Below are 17,144 nucleotides of genomic sequence, written 5' to 3'. Positions count from 1 at the left end.
ACCCTTCCTAAAGTTTTTAAAGCACACTTCCAAATGAGACAGTGCCTCTCAATGGAGAGGTTGGGGAAGGTGATTGGGGGCAGTGAATTTGAATCTGGGAAGGGCAACATGAGTACTTTGAGTGAAAGCTGCCAATGAGTTGTCCTTCAAGAGAATCACTACATTCAGAGATCTTTGAGTATCAAAATCATAGAAGTTAGAGCTAAATTTAACCAAGAGGCACTCAGATGTAACCCTCTAACAACCCTCTGTTACAGATGAAGTCAGCTGGTTTCCTCAGGGCTCTTCACCCAGGCCTCCTGATTTCCAGTCCCCAATGCTCTCTCTCATATGTAACACATTTACCTTGTGGGGAAAGGATGGAGGCAGATGCTTGGGGAGGATTGGCCCGTGTAGCTTCATCTTCCTGCTTCAGCACACCCAAATGTTTCATATCTTCTTGCTCTCTGTTTAAAATTCCCCACTTAGCTATTCATGTAGGTTCATAAGTATAAGGGATGAAAATAAACATCTCATCCCTTCAGAGGCAAATCACTAAAATATTTTGTCATTTTTCTCACCAGGCTTTTTTTAAATACATACTTCTAAAATTGGAATTTTATTGTTTTATAGCTTTTTAAAAATTTTAATATACCCATTTACTTCTATGCTTAAACTTTAAATACATCATTTAAAATGCTTATGTAGGGACACCTCGGTGGCTCAGTGGTTGAGCGTCTGCCTTTGGCTCAGGGTGTGATCCCAGGGTCCTGGGATCGAGTCCTACATGAGGCTCCCCGCAGGGAGTCTGCTTTTCTCCCTCTGCCTGTGTCTGCCTCTCTCTCTGTCTGTCTCTTATGAATAAGTAAATAAAATCTTTAATTAAAGTGCTTAGGTAGTAATATTCCATCATATTGATGCGTGGGTATGTGTGTGTGTGTGTGTGTGTGTGTGTGTGTGTATATATATATATATATATATATATATATACACACACACTGGTACATATAAATATACACACACAAATATTTGCACAATGTATATATAATTAAATCTCTTGTCAGGTAGTTCTGTTTTTCAGACAATCTGCTACAGGAGGAAAGACTGGACAGGGGCTAGTGTGGAGGGAGATAATTCAAGGCCACTTGAATTCCAAAAGAAGAGGGTAGGTGCCAGGATATGGAAGATGATATTGAATAGGAGGAGTTTCAGTATTTTCATAGGAATGGGTTTGTTTTCTTTCTCTGGTCCACTTGACCTTTCCTCCAAGACTTAAAGCTCAAGCTGTTTTCTTAGTTGTGTAGTTCCCCTGTGGTATAGATTTACAAAGTATTGGTTAAAAGGCTGGTCTTGTGAGCACCACTTCAGTTATTTCCGATTTCCAACCTAACTACTTAAAAACTTTTGAACATTATTTTTATGATTTGTGGGTTACCCTGCACACAAATACTAAGTGTGTTATGTCGGTCAAATGGACCTGAAAGGATAGACATTGACAGGCTTAAGTGACTAATCGAATATCATTAGGAAAGGACAAGAAGGCATCAAACAGACATAAGGGCTAAAAGAACTGGTAAAATGAGTGTTGCTGATTTGTGGAGAAACCTGGAAGATGACACCTGAAAACTCATATTGCATTTAGAGAACTGGTGCTGGTGAAAGATAGGGCTAACACAGATAAGACTGTAATTTGTAGATATCCTAAACACCCTTATCTTAGCCAGTAGTTTCAGTTAGGGCTTAAAACAACATATCTATCTGTACTTCTAAATATCAAAATGGGTGAATTTGCATTTCACACGCTCCTCCTTTAGTTGAAAGCAATTGATTGTATAGGAGAGAGATGGTACTATAAATCAGGTTTTAGTTCTGCTGCTGATTTACTATATGACATTGGACAAGGCATTTCACCTCTCTGGCTTCTAATCTGTAATTAAAAGGATAATTACCGGTTTAAATAATTTTTGAAGTTCCTTCTGAACCTACAGTCTTTATTTCTAAAACAAAAAATGACCCCTGAGGTAGAGTTGGCTATACTTTCTTGAATTTTAAAAATTAAGCAAAATGCTGATCTAGTAGATTCATATAACTTTTAAGTGTAGCTTCTTGAAGGTGTCCCTCTATCAACTAAAGAACAAATGTCTCAGTTTAATATATGACTGCATCAAAAAAAAAAAAAATGCAACCACAGTAGGTGACCAAAGAGGATAAGTAACTTTCAGGAATTTTGAAAGCCCAGTAGTATTTAGTATATGCTCTCTCAGCATTAAAAAGGTCACCTTGCTAATACATGTTAATTTTGAAAGTTGAATTGACCTTTGGAATTTTAATATCAACCTTTTTTGGTGTGTTTAGAGGTTGGAGCAATCACAGAAGAAACAGAAGCCTGTGATTGGTGGAGTTTGGGTGCTGTCCTCTTTGAACTTCTCACTGGCAAGGTAAGCAGTGACCTGGACATTTAATAAGTTTACCCAGATGCTACCTTGATTTCAAATTGAGAACATTTAGCCTTTGCCTTTAGTTGTTATATCAGGGACTAAATAAGAAAATCTTTGATCTAAAAAAAGGCAGAAAAATGCAAGTTTATCTAGATTCCAGATTTTTTTAAAAGTAGAATTGTATTACATTGAATAAATAAAAATTCTGTTATGTCATAATGTTAGTATTTAGCTGTGTATGACTAAACTTTCTTTCTCTTCATTTTCTGTGATTCAGTTTTAACAGCATTAAATCTGTAATGTTCATAAAGGATGTATTAGAATTCTCTGAATGTTTTAAACATCTTGCTTGATGCAGGAGGGAATTCTCATTTTAGCAAATGAATGTAGATTTAAAAGGTAACATTACCTTTTTTCTCAATACTGTAAATTTATCCTATCTGTTCTAGCTTAAGGACAGAATTTATATTCTCTCTGATCAATAACTTTTAAGTAAGATGTTTGAGGTTAATAGACTTTAATAGAGTATTGGTGCACATTACCGCCTGGAAAGAAGAGAGAGGAAATGAGCAGCCCTACTTTTGTAAGTAGTCATTTACCTTGAATATGTAGGCAATACTGAACTCTTAAGGTTGTTGTGGATTGTTACAAACCACTTAAAGTACAATTAAAACATAAAGTGCTATTAATATAGAGTGGTATTATTAACCAATCCTAAACTTAGATTTTTTAGAATATTAAACAATTCAGAGGTATCAAGTCCTTTTTTAGTTTTTGTGTATAGTGTAAACTTTTCTATTATGAGCCATTCCCTGTATAACTAAGCTTATGTTTATGCTGTGATTTTGATGATTGCCTTCGTTTCAGTTAGAAGTTCTGTAGTCTCATGGCCCTTAGCCTGACACTGTGTTGATTACTATACCTCCAGTTAAGATGGTTGTTGAGCTTTCTGTCTTGCTGTCCATAAATCTTGTGATAGAACAGAATATGATGTTATTTGGGATAAGAAGTATACCTGATTGATTATTTCAGACTCTGGTTGAGTGCCATCCAGCAGGAATAAATACTCATACTACTTTGAACATGCCAGAATGTGTCTCTGAAGAGGCTCGCTCACTCATACAACAGGTAATTTAATTGACCTACTGGCCTAATATATCATCCATGCAAATTAGCAGAGTCCATAGTTATAAAACCTTAAGGAAATTAGTTTGGGGCAAGAAAGACTCACCACTAATTACAAATTCAGAACTGCTACTGTGTATGGTTAGGCTCCTGCTATTATTTAAGTATTAGTGAGGTCAGAGGGAACAGTTAAAGCTTATTGGTGTTTAAGTCTTTTTTTTTTTCCCCCAAAAAATCCAGGCTACCGTTTAGTCCATTCCATGTATTTGTGTAGGTGTGAGATTTAAGTATCGTTTTTAGCTTATCTAGAGCTGCTCAATTTCTGCTGTTACATTTTGTAACCATGTATGATGACTGTTTCTTTCTTTCTTTTTTTTTTTTGACCGAATATTTTCAATCTTTAATTCATATTTAGAAATTTAGGAATAGGCTATTTAGGCTGCTTTGGAGAAAAGTGGTGTTAGAAAATCTTGCCAAGTTAGATTACTCCTAGCTTCATCCACTGATGGAAATTGGGCATTGATGTCAGCTAGTACATTTTCAGTGGTTTTAGACTATTGATAATTAAAGTTCAGTATTCCAGACGTAGGCTTGGAACTCTAGTGAGCTTCTTAAAAGGATTCCTTGCATTTAAGATGCTCCTCTAGTTTTGAATAGTGAGTTTGAGTGAGTATACTGAGGGTTGTCAGTAATGAGGTGTGATAGGCTCAACAGCAAATCAGCAAGAATTGTCATGTCTAGGATCCTTACAGTTTTTTTTTTTATAAAGATTTTATTTATTTATTCATGAGAGACACAGAGGCAGAGACATAGGCAGAGGGAGAAGCAGCCTCCTTGTGGGGAGCCTGATGTGGGACTTAATCCCAAGACCCTGGGATCACAACCTGAACCAAAGGCAGATGCTCAACCATTGAGCCACCCAGCTGCCCCAAATCCTTCTAGTTTTATGAGAAACATAAAGGGAAAAATTATTTGAAAAAGATCAAGAACTAACATTTTTGTTTCATGAAACCGGAATTATTTTTCTTTAATCAGAGAAAACAAAATTTAAATAAAAGGGAGAGGGAAGAATATATTAAGAGAATTACCTAGTATTCTCTTGAAGAGTGATTTGGGTTCCATTCAAGTACATGCACAAATATATGCAAGATATAGTGCTGTAAACTACAAAGGTAAGACTCACAAATAATTATATTATGGATGCATTTGATCAAAGCTGTCAAAGGTTTAAAAACTACTCTGGCAAGTCAAGATAAGTAAGGAGGGGTTATAATTGATGAAGTGATTGCATTAGGAAAGTTTTTGTGTAGTGGATGTTATTTTTTGTGGAGCCCTAGAATTTTGGCTTGACAAGGTGGGATGTGGGGGGGAATAGCTAGGTGGGGTGAACAGCTTCAACAAGGAAAGGAGTCCAAAAGATCCAAAGTAAGAAATGAGAAGTTTGGTTTCTCTGGAGTGGAGGGGTGGATATAGGAATGAGTAATAGTCATGGATGGGTGTGGAAAGGTAACTTGGAGTTCTCTTATGGAGTTTCGTTATCATGATTACCAGGGAAGAGTGATCATACTTAATTCAGTAAAAAAAAAAAAAAAAAAAAAAAAAAAAAGTATTTGAAGTTTTTGTGCAGAAAAATAAGAGGATCAGAGTTGTGCTTCAGGAAGATTCAATTTTCCCGGGGAATGTAAAACAAAGAAACATAACCAGGTTGGAAATGAGATGAAAATACCTTTGAGCACTTTGCAAAAGGATTAAGAGGTAGTGCAAAGATATAGAATACATTTCATTCTAATAGGAAAAAAGGACAGCTGTCATTTGATTTCATCTTATTTGTTGTGGCACAAGATAAATTCCAAGTATTTTTTTCTTAAATAATTTGAAGAAGGCTAGCAAGTGCTTTTTTGTTGTTCATTTCTCTCCTTAATGTCATTATTATATAATACTGAGAATAGAATTCCCTACATTAATTTATAAAGATCTGCTCCTGTTCTTATTAGAAATTATGTTATAAAGGAATCTTGGCTTAAGGTATGTTAAATCCTCCAGTACAGATATGTATATATTATATAGTAAATCAGCATTCTGTCATTGGCCTGCCTAAGGAAACTACCACTCATTTTGAGGAAACATCATCAGGAAAGGGAAAAGGGGTCTCTTGGCATGATTAGCCATTTGTCATTTTGACTTTCCTCTTCCACTACCTCACAGGTCATAGGGGTCATTTTTTAAAAAATCACAAAATGATTTATATGGAAATAATTATTCTGTTTTGGGAAGGTTTCCCCCTTTAGTCTTTCAGCTCCTTGCTTTCTTCCTAGATTTCGTGATCCCCTGTCCCCATGGTTCAGTCATCTCAGTCATGTGAATGGTGCTAAAGTAGACATAGTTACATTTTAAATGCAATTAAAAGAAAGATGCTTATATTTTACAAATCCTCAGAGCATGTATGTTTGTACTTCATGCTGTACATTTAGTTAATTTTGGTGTACATTTAGTTAATTATGACACAATTGTTTTGTCAGTTGAAAAATATTACATGAGAAAATAGGCCTTCAGAACAAATTTTTGGGTCTTCATTGTTCAGCTTATTGCCTGAGTGTTCTTCAGGAGAAGGGATACTGGCAGTGACTATTTTGATTTTGCCACTGACTGACACATTTGTTTAAGCAGTAGAATCTTTGTGTGGTCTTTTTTGAGGCCTGGTATAGTATTTAAAATGGCAGGATAAACAAGATAGTCGTAATTATACTTTTGCCTATAGATTTATATTTACATTTTGTAGTGAAGTCCATGAACTAATTAAATTGACTTTAGTAAAAGTCAAAATAGGAACCTTTATTGAAATTTCATAATGAGGTCATGTTTTTGGAAAAAATAGGGGTGGAAAAGCCAATTGCAGTGAAAAAGAAAGAACTACATGTTCATATGTTTATTGAAATATTAAAAAATATGCTATAGTTATATGTAATTCTTACAAGTGTTTGATATTTTAAATTTAATTTTTTTTTTTATTTTTTTATTTATGATAGTCACACAGAGAGAGAGAGAGGCAGAGACACAGGCGGAGGGAGAAGCAGGCTCCATGCACCGGGAGCCTGATGTGGGATTCGATCCCGGGTCTCCAGGATCGCGCCCTGGGCCAAAGGCAGGCGCCAAACCACTGCGCCACCCAGGGATCCCTTAAATTTATATTAAATTGATGCCTTCCACATTTCAATCAGTTAGACATGAATTGTTGGATTTTGAAAATGAATTTGATATATTTGGGATATTCTTACAATGTTTGTTTTATAATAGCAGCTTTTCACTTAACACCTTTTTCCAATATCTAATATTAAAATTCTTTGAGCAATTAGCTTTAATAAACAGTGGTCATTTTGAATACTAGATATAACAATTTCAAGTGAGAAGATTGAGTACAGTCTTTTGAAGTATATGCTTCACACCCCTTGTGTATTTGGTAATATTGAAGTAGTAGATTCTTGGCATTTGCAGATCACATACTCAGGAGGCAGTGTCATGTTATGCTTAAGAGCATGGATTCTGGGGATCCCTGGGTGGCACAGCGGTTTGGCGCCTGCCTTTGGCCCAGGGCGTGATCCTGGAGACCCAGGATCGAATCCCATGTCAGGCTCCCGGTGCATGGAGCCTGCTTCTCCCTCTGCCTGTGTCTCTGCCTCTCTCTCTCTCTCTCTGTGACTATCATAAATAAATAGAAATTAAAAAAAAAAAAAAAAAGAGCATGGATTCTGGAGCCACAGTGCCTAAATTCAAATCTTGTCTTTGCTATTTACTACTTGTATGATCTTAAATAAGTTACTTAATTTCTCTGAGTCTCTTTTTTTCTCATCTATAGAGAGAATAGTAATGATTCATAGAGTTGTGAATTAAATTAAACTATAATAATGCCTGGAACATAGTGTCATGTCAGTGTTTTCTATCATTATTGACAGGGCAGTGGTGAAGATTCATAATACATAGTAATTTTTATTTGCTGAAGCATGTGTGGAATTATAGGGCTGCTAAAGTAAGAGTGGGTGGGGCAACTGCTAGTGATAAAGGTATAAGGCCTAAAAAAGTAGTGGACTGACACATAATAGGAAATCAGTTGATATTTTTCATATAAATAATTGAATTAATGAATAGTGAATGAAAGAAAAAATAGAAATAAAGGTAAAAAGAGAAGAAACAGAAGTTTTGGTTGAATTTGAATAGTGGGATTTCCTAAATGTATAGAAACATTAATGTAAATAAATCATTTAAATCTTTCAGTTGCAGTTGGCTAAATCCTGTGGAAAAAGTTACTTACTATAGGAATATTCTCAAATTTGAATGGCTATAGCCATATGAGGGAGTTGGCAAATTCTTTCTTGAGAAAGGAAGTTATAACATTGGACAGAATTGGCAAAAACAACCATCTCAGTGCCTGGAAATTGATCAAAGGGATACAACAATCTGTAAAGTGTTTATACTTGAAAAACAGCCAAACTTTGGGAAAGAAGAGTGATAGTCTGTGGCAATTTTGCCTGGACTGCTCCCATTCTCTTTTCTCTGCTTGGTCAGGTGTTAAGTTTCTTCCATATTGAAGCAGGCCACGAGAACCAACCCTGAGGTTTTGTGCATGCAATAGGAAAAGGGAAATATCCCAAGTTGAAATGAAAGTAAAAACCGGGGGAGATTTGTAAGTGACCTAAATTTTTAATGTGTTCTCCTTCACTTTGGCAGAGGACAGAACTTTAGGGGCAGAGGTGTATTGTAACTTCTTTTCAATCACAGATTGACTACTAAGTTCTACACACACAGGATGGTCCCTAGGAAGTGAAGCTCAAAAATAAAAACAAAAAAAGAATGAGCAGAGATAGCAACAGCTGCTTACTACAAAGTGATGGAAGGAGCAGACTTACAGATCTAGCTGAAAGAAGTTACCAAACAAAAAACAAACCAACCAATAGCAATGATTAATGGTCTTCTTGGGAAAAAAGTTGGGAGCTAGAGTTGCTAAAATATAGCGTCCAAAATGTCCCATTTTCAGCAAATATTATATGATATACACAGAAACAAAAAGTATGACTCATAAAGCAGTCAGTAGAAATTAACTCTGAATGTCCCCAGGTTGAATTTAACAGACTTTAAAGTGGTTATTATAAATATGTTCAAAGAACTAAAGGAAACCATGTTTAAAGAATTAAAGGAAAGTATGACAATAATGAATCAACAAGTAGAAATTCTCAATAAGGAGATATAAATTATATTAAAAAATAGAAATTTTCAAGTTGAAAAATACAGTAATTGAAATGAAGCATTTATTAGGGGGAAATTGCTTTAGAGCATCTCAGCAGCTATTTTGAGATAGGTGAGGGAGGAATCAATGAACTTGAAGATAGAATGATAGAAATGATCAAATCTGAATAAAAGGCAAAAATTTTTTTAAAAAAATGAACAAGGCTACACAAATCTATGAGATAACATCAAATGTGCCAGGAAGGGGAGGAAAGAGAACAGGGGAGGAAAAAGTATTTTAAAAAATAATGGCTAAAAATACCTCAAATGTGATGACAAATATTGATAGTATCCAAGAAGCACAATGGACCTTAATTAGGAAAATATACCTAGTCAAATTATTGAAAGACAAAAACAAAGAGGACAATCTTGAAAGCAGCAATAAAGAAAACAAAACAAAACCCACTCACTTTATACAAGGAAATCTTAATATCTGACTTGACGGGATGAGCACTGGGTGTTATTCTGTATGTTGGTAAATTGAACACCAATAAAAAATAAATTTAAAAAAATAAAAAATAAAAAAATAAAAAAAATGATGGAAGACAGTACACACTTCCAGTTATAAAATAAATACATCATGAAGATGAAAATTACTGGGTAGGGAATGTAATCAGTAATATTGTAATAACATTGTATAGTGACAGATGGTGACTACATGTACTGTGGAAAGTGCTGAGTAAAGTACAAATTGTTGAATCAGTAGTTGTACACCTGAAACTGTACTTCAATAATGATGATGATGATGATGATGATGATGATAAAATCAATGGAAGACAGAAGACAGTGAAATGACATGGTCAAAGTGCTGAAAGGAAGTTAACTATCAACCAAGAATTCTAACGTGAACTATCAACCAAGAATTCAATATCCAGCAAAATTATCCTTCAAAAATGAAGATGAAATAAATTCCTGAATAAAGAGTGAGAGAATTCATTGCTAGACTTGCCTTACAAGAAATATACAGGAATTCAGGCTGACAGGAAATGACACCATCCACTTAGTAACTTGAGTCTGTAGGAGAAAATGAAGAGTATTGGAATGGTAAAATATAAGTAATGCACTCAGCATAATACCTTCCAGGTTCATTGATGTTGAAGCAAATGGTGGGTATTTGTTGTTTCTAATGGCTGAGTAATATTCCATTGTATACCTATACCACATCTTCTTTATGCTGAGTGAAATAAGTCAATCGGAAAAGGACAAACATTATATGGTCTCATTCATTTGGGGAATATAAAAATTAGTGAAAGAGAATAAAGGGAAAGGAGAGAAAATAAGTGAAAATATCAGTGAGGGTGACAAAACATGAAAGACACCTAACTCTGGGAAATGAACAAGGGGTGGTGGAAGGGGAGGTGGGCGGGGGTTGGGGTAACTGGGTGATGGGCACTGAGGGGGGCACTTGGCAGGATGAGCACTGGGTGTTATGCTATATGTTGGCAAATTGAACTCCAATAAAAAAATTAAAAAAAATAATAAATTAAAAAAATAATAAAAAATATAAGTAATGAAAAAGATTTTTTCCCCTCATTTTTTTCTCAACTTCTTTTAAAAGACATAGGATTGTGTGAAACAGTAATTATAACATGCTGTTGAATTTATAACATACAAATATATTACATATATGACAATAATAGATGGCAGAAGATACAGAGCTATAGTGGAGCAGTTTCTACATTTCACTGGAATTAAGTTAATATATTTATTTTTTTTTAAATCCTTTTTTTTTTTAATTTCTTATTTATTTATGATAGTCACAGAGAGAGAGAGAGAGGCAGAGACACAGGCAGAGGGAGAAGCAGGCTCCATGCACCGGGAGCCCGACGTGGGATTTGATCCCGGGTCTCCAGGATCGCGCCCTGGGCCAAAGGCAGGCGCCAAACCGCTGCGCCACCCAGGGATCCCGAATTAAGTTAATATTAACTTGAAGTGGATTGTGATAAATTTTATTGATTTTTTAGAGAAAGGGATGGGGACAGGGGCAGAAGGAGAAAGAGAACCCCAAGCAGGCTCCATGCCCAGCACAGAGCCTAATGTGGGTCTCTATCCCATAACCCTGAGATCATGACCTGAGTTGCAATCAAGAGTCAGATGCTCAGCTGACTGAGCCACCCACATACCTTGTAGATTATGATAAATTAAGATGCTATTGTAATCCTTACAGCGACCACTAAAAAAACAATAAAAATCAATAGAGAAACTAAAGTAGTGCATTAAAAAGTATTGACACAAAAGAAGGCCATAGAAGAAGAAGAACAACAACAAAAAACAGTAGAGGTGGAAAACAAGTAGAAAATGGCAAATTTAAACCCACCACATCAATAATTACAATTCAACATGGATGTCTAAACATGCCAAACAAAAAGCAGTTATTAAATTGGGTAAAAATTCAGTTATCTAAGACACACCTTAAATTCAAAGACGCAAATAGGTTGAAAGGAAAAGAATGGGAAAAGATCAATCATGCAGATGGTAGCCATAAAAGAGCTGAAGTGGCTATATTAAATTCCTGACAAGGGGCACTTGGGTGCCTCAGTGGTTGAGCATCTGCCTTTGGCTCAGGTCATGATCCCGGGGTCCTGGGATAGATTCCCGCATTGGGCTCCCCGTGGGGAGCCTGCTTCTCCCTCTGCCTATGTCTCTGCTTCTCTCTCTGTGTCTCTCATGAATTAAGTAAATAAATCTTAAAAAAAAAAAAATTCCTGACAAAATAGATGTGAAGCCTAGAGACTTACGAGAGGCTAAGATATTTCATAGTGATAAAAGGTCAGTACATAGAAAGATATAACAATAAATGTATATGCTCTAATAATAGCCTGTATATGTATGAAGCAAAATCTGACTGAATTGAAGGGAAAATAGACAATCCAATATTAATAAATAAATGGAGGCTTCAGCACCCCATTCTTGATAAATAATAGAAAATCAACAAGGATATTAAGAAGACTTCAACAACAATATCCAATATCTCTGACATATATGGAACAATGATTGCAGAATACATTCTTATCATGTATATAAGGAACATTCTCTAAGATCATATGCTATACCACAAAACAAGCTTCAGTATTTAAACAGATTGAAATCATACAACATACTCTGATTATAACAATTTAATTAGAAATCAGAAAGCGATCTGGTGAGTCCACAAATATTTTGAAATTAAACATGTTTCTACATAGCCTGTATGTCAAACAAATCTCAAAAGAAGCTAGAAAGTGTTTTTAATAGAATGAAAACACAGAATATATCAGAATTTATCAGATGTAGCTAAATCAGTTCCTGAGGAAAATTTATGGCATATAAACACCTATATCAGAAAATTTATGGCTTATAAACACCTATATGAGAAAAGAAAGGTCTCAAATGAAAATCTCACCTTGCACCTTAGGAAATTAGAAAATTACTAGAAAATTATGGTGTTATTAGAACAAAGATAGGCATATAGATCAGTGGACTGGAATTGAGTATCCAGAAATAAACCCTTACATTTATGGTCAATTGATTTTCAAGAAAGGTGCCGAGAGAATTTGATGGTGAAAAAAGTCTTTTCAGCAGATGGTGTTGGGAAAATCAAATAAGTCACATGCTAAAACTGAAATGAACTAAAGACCCTTACTTCATACCATATCCTAAAATTAACTCAAAATAGCTCATAGACTTATATAGATGGGAGATTAAAAATTACAGAAGAAACCATAGGAGAAAATCTTCATGACAGGTTAGGAAAAGAGTTGTTAGATATGACTTCAAAAACAATTGATAATGTGGGCTTTTATAAAATAAAATAAAATAAAAACTTTTATACTTAAGAAGATATCAGTAAGAAAAATGAAAAGATAAGCCCCAGAGTGGGAGAAAATATTTCAAATCATGTAACTAATAGGGGCTTGTATTCAGAATGTATAAAGAACTCTTATCAGGGCTGCTGGCTGGCTAGGTTGATAGAACATATGACTCTTGATCTCCGGGTTGTAAATTCAAGCCCCACATTGGGTGTGGGGGATTACTTAAAGTCTAAAAAAACCCACCAAAACTCGTATAACTCGATAAGTAAACAATTCAGTATAAAAATGGGCAAAGATTCACGATGGAAGCTATATGAATGGATTAGAAAGCCATGAAAAGATACCATTATTACTCACTAGAGAATACAAATTAATATCATAGTACGATGCCACTAAAACCCACTAAAAGGGCTGTGATCAAAAGATGGACAGTATCAAGTATTGGTGAGGATGTAGAAAGACTGGAACCTCTCCTACATTGCTGGTGGGAATGTAAAATGGTACAGCTACTTTAGAAAGTTTTGGCAGTTTCCTAAAAAGCTAAACATAAATTTGCCACATGACCCAGCAGTTTACTCCCAGGAATGTCCATGAGAGAAATGAAGGCATATGCTTACACAAAGACATATATGTGAATGTTAATAGCAATAACTCATTATAGCCTCAACCTGGAAAATACGTGTCTATTTTTTTAATTTATTTTTTTGAATATTTTTAAGTGAAATTCGATTTGCCGGCATATAGTATAATATCCAGTGCACATCCTGTCAAGTGCCCCCCTCAGTGCCCGCTACATGTCTATTAACTGGTGAATAGATTAACAAAATATTTTATATCCAAAAAATGGAATGCTATTCAGAAATAGAAGATAACAGGCTGCTGATACCTGCTATAACATGGATGAATCTGAAAAACATTGTGCTAAGTAAAAGAGGGCAACTACAAAAGGCAACATGTTTTATGAGTCCATTTACATGACATATCCAGAAAGGTCACATTTTACAGAGACTAACAAGCAGATCAGTGTGTGCCTAGGGCTGGGGATGGAAGTGAGGATTAATACCAACTGCATGAGAAAACTTTTTAGGGTGATCGATGTGTTCTGAGATTGGATTGTGTGATGGTTTCACAACTTTTAAAATTTACTAAGAATACTGAATTGTATACTTAAAACAGATGGATTTTATGCTATATAAATTACCCCTCAGTAAAGCTGTTAAAAACAAAATTTGAGGATGCATGAACGTCTCAAGACACATTATTTCAGCACACCCATGAAGGAGTAACTGGATCTCTCAGATTTGGGCGCAATATCTAATTAACATCATGATGTGCTTTGGAATAGGAAATGGATAGGTATAACTGTCCTATTACACTATGAGTTTGAGAGAACCAAAGTGAATTGCTCAAGGTCATGTTTCAAATCAGTTGAAAAGCCATGAACTCCGATACCCCCACCACCCCACAGCTCCAGTGATGTTAGACATAGCTCCCTTTTCAAGGTCATCTCATCAGTTGGGTTATTAATCAAATCCATTGTCACTAGGGTTGAATCGAGCAGTTCTTTCCTTTCATATATTTTTGATTTCCTTTGATTCATCACTTGGATTCCTGTTACTTACTTGGATTCCTTTCTTTTTAGCTCTTACAGTTCAACCCTGTGGAGCGTCTTGGTGCTGGAGTTGCTGGTGTTGAAGATATCAAATCTCACCCATTTTTTAACCCTGTGGATTGGGCAGAACTGATGAGATGAGCATAAGATGGGGTTATCTGCACACGTTCCGATCTTCTCGGGGACAGGCATCTCCGGCACAGAGGCAGCCCTGCCTCACACTCACTGATGGAGCACCGAGACATTGGGATAAAGACCTTTAGACAAAATGTGGGAAGAAAAAGGCTGAAAGAGAACAGTTCCTTTGCCACTATTCTCTGGACAAGATATTGGCTACATTTGCAAGGGGTGTTTCTGTGCAAACCTTTAAATAAGGTGTGATCTTTATTTTATCCGCATTTAGTGTTGCACATGAGTTGTAAACCCAACTGAAAGAGGGTTTCAAGAACTTCCTCTGAAAGCTCCAATTGTACATTTAAGTGATACTTGAAAGGAGGACCTTTACATGGCAGCTAATAGTGCTTTCATCTAAGCAAGATTAGTTTATATGATCATAATTAATATTTACTGAATAATACACTAAAAGTGCTTCATGAATCGTGTCATCTTTGGAGCTTAAAAAGTGAGAAAAAAAATATATATCATGTCTGATAGAAAACATGTACCACAATGCTATGTAATTGATGTATGCTGAATGTGGTTCCATATTGATTCATACTTTCAGAGGTCCACGTGAGAAGAAAACACGTTGCCAATTTCCTCTACTTTGTTGGTTGGTACTGCTACGGAAGGTTCATATAAACACTCCCTGTCTCTCTTCAAGTTCATCTTTCTGCTCCCTACACCCATTGCCTATTCTCTCATATCTTCTTCCCCCTTCCTTTGTGAGTACATATGCAACAAAAAGGGAAGGGAGTATTTATTTCCCCTGATTGTATCAACTTAATAAGGACTAAGAAATCATGACTATAAAATAAACATGATAAAAATTGAAATCTCAGCTTCATTTAATTGCTTAAGTTTTTTGTTTTGCTTTGTTTTAGAATGGCCTTTCATCTTGGAATGTTAGCAGTTTCTGCTGTTTCTTATACTTGACTTCATCTTAGGTTTTTGGTTTGGTATAATAAGAACCAAAGGTTCTCATCTAAGTGGAATTGAATGGCAATCCTATTTTATACTTAGTGATGGGATTTCCAGATTTGACCTCCTAATCTACTTGACATTATGTAGAAAGAATATGAGTTTGTACACATCTCCAAAGGTTTGTTTGTTATTTCTGTATGCTGCCAAGATAGCTCTTGCATTTGTGCCTTGTTTATAACAATTTACAAATGTTTTTAAAGCATTAATGTCTGTTTTTTAAACTTTATCCAAAGAAGAAAGAGTAAGTCACTTTTTCGGAGTCAGGAGCCATCAGAAAAAATGAACATTTTCCATATATTTTAGTCCTTCAAGTTTTTGAGATCTATGTGAAAGCCCATTCCTACTCCAAGAGCATCTTTACAGCTTCCATCTGCCATCAGCTAGGTCTTCCCATCAAAGTAAATGGGAGCCGAAAATGCTTTAGTGAAACAAAGGAAATGTGCAAGCATTTTTTCTCTTTCTATTTTCCTACTTCCCCTTTTTCCTTCTGGTTCCCTTATAACCTGAACCTCAGATGGAGGACTGCAACAACACCAGGATGGGGAGCAGGTCACCAGGATCAAAGCGCAATCAAGATGACATCACTCCCTGGAACTGGATTTCAACTCACCAGCCCCCTGGCCTCATAACAGGAACTCGTGCAGGTGAGACTAAAGAATGACTTCCTGTGTAGGACCAGTAGGAAATCTGCAAGTGCTTAGAGCTAGCCACTGCAGAGCTTCCTTCCAGAAGTGCCCTATGACATGAAAGTGGGCCTTCACAACTAAGGTGAAGCTCCCAGCCCTGCCACATGATTTTGGTTTCTTGGATTCAGGACAGTAATGTCAACAGATGGCTGCTGTGTCAATGTGTTGACAGAGTTCCATTGCTTCAGTTCCCTCTTTCTATTTGGTTGGAACTTAATGTAAATACATCATTTGCAATCATGGTAGACATGAATTATTATAGTAATAAACACATAGGATGTGGCTTTGGGATGATGAACCCAAGTCTGTTTTCATTTGATGATGTGTAAGTATATTAAAATATTAGTATTTCTAATGCTCTGAGTGATACTGCTGTTTTGTTTTTAATTTTTATTTTTTTGAGCATGGGTCCTATGAGTCAAAACATAACTTGCCACTTCGCATTTTTCATTTACTTTTTTTATTGAAGTAAAACATACATAACATAAAATTGACCATTTTAACCACTTTTAAGTATATAGTGGCATTAAGTACTTTCCCATTTTTATTGAACCATCACCACAGTACACCTCAAAACCTTTTTATTATTCCAAACTGAAACTCTATACCCATTAAACATTAACTTCCCATTCCCCTTCCCCCCAGCCCATAGTAAGCACTATTCTATTTTCTGTCTCTATGAATTTGACTCTCCTATGTTTCTTATGTAAGTGGAATCCTATAATATTTGTCCTTTTGTGTCTGGCTTATTTCACTTAGCATAATGTTTTCAGGGTTCATCCATATTATAGCATATGTCAGAATTTCATCCCTTTTTAAAGGTTGAATAATATTCCACTGTATGTAGAGACCACATTTTGTTTAGCCATTTATCTCTCATTGGACTTTGGGGGTGTTTCCTACCTTTTGGCAGTTATGAACATGGATGTATAAACATCTGTTCAAGTCCCTACTCTCATGTGATTTTATATTTTTATAGGAAGTACCAGTGTCATTGACTGTTCTTTTATGGTGCTCTTTGTAAGGGAGCTTTTCCACCAGGTGGTCAGTAACATGGTGGTATAATGCCGTCTATCTTAACAAAAGGATGTGA

At 35.7% G+C, this 17,144-nt stretch overlaps 1 protein-coding gene across 8 annotated transcripts in view; it reads left to right on the top strand.

Moving 5' to 3' along the window:
- Positions 1-15,217, top strand: part of RPS6KC1 (ribosomal protein S6 kinase C1) — a 180,399-nt gene extending 165,182 nt beyond the window's left edge. For all 8 annotated transcript variants that reach the window (XM_041757097.1, XM_041757086.1, XM_041757136.1 and 5 more), the window contains 3 exons: positions 2,335-2,417; positions 3,450-3,545; positions 14,253-15,217. In XM_041757097.1, coding sequence (XP_041613031.1) covers positions 2,335-2,417; positions 3,450-3,545; positions 14,253-14,363 — 290 coding nt within the window. In that variant the 3' untranslated portion in view covers positions 14,364-15,217. The remainder of the gene's footprint in view (positions 1-2,334; positions 2,418-3,449; positions 3,546-14,252) is intronic.
- The last annotated feature ends 1,927 nt before the right edge of the window (positions 15,218-17,144 follow it).

The sequence above is a fragment of the Vulpes lagopus genome, chromosome 1 (genome assembly GCF_018345385.1).
Source record: "Vulpes lagopus strain Blue_001 chromosome 1, ASM1834538v1, whole genome shotgun sequence".
In the NCBI taxonomy this organism is placed as follows: Eukaryota; Metazoa; Chordata; class Mammalia; order Carnivora; family Canidae; genus Vulpes; species Vulpes lagopus.
The sequence above is the reverse complement of the archived record's forward strand: the minus strand, read 5'-3'. Positions and strand labels throughout refer to the sequence as shown.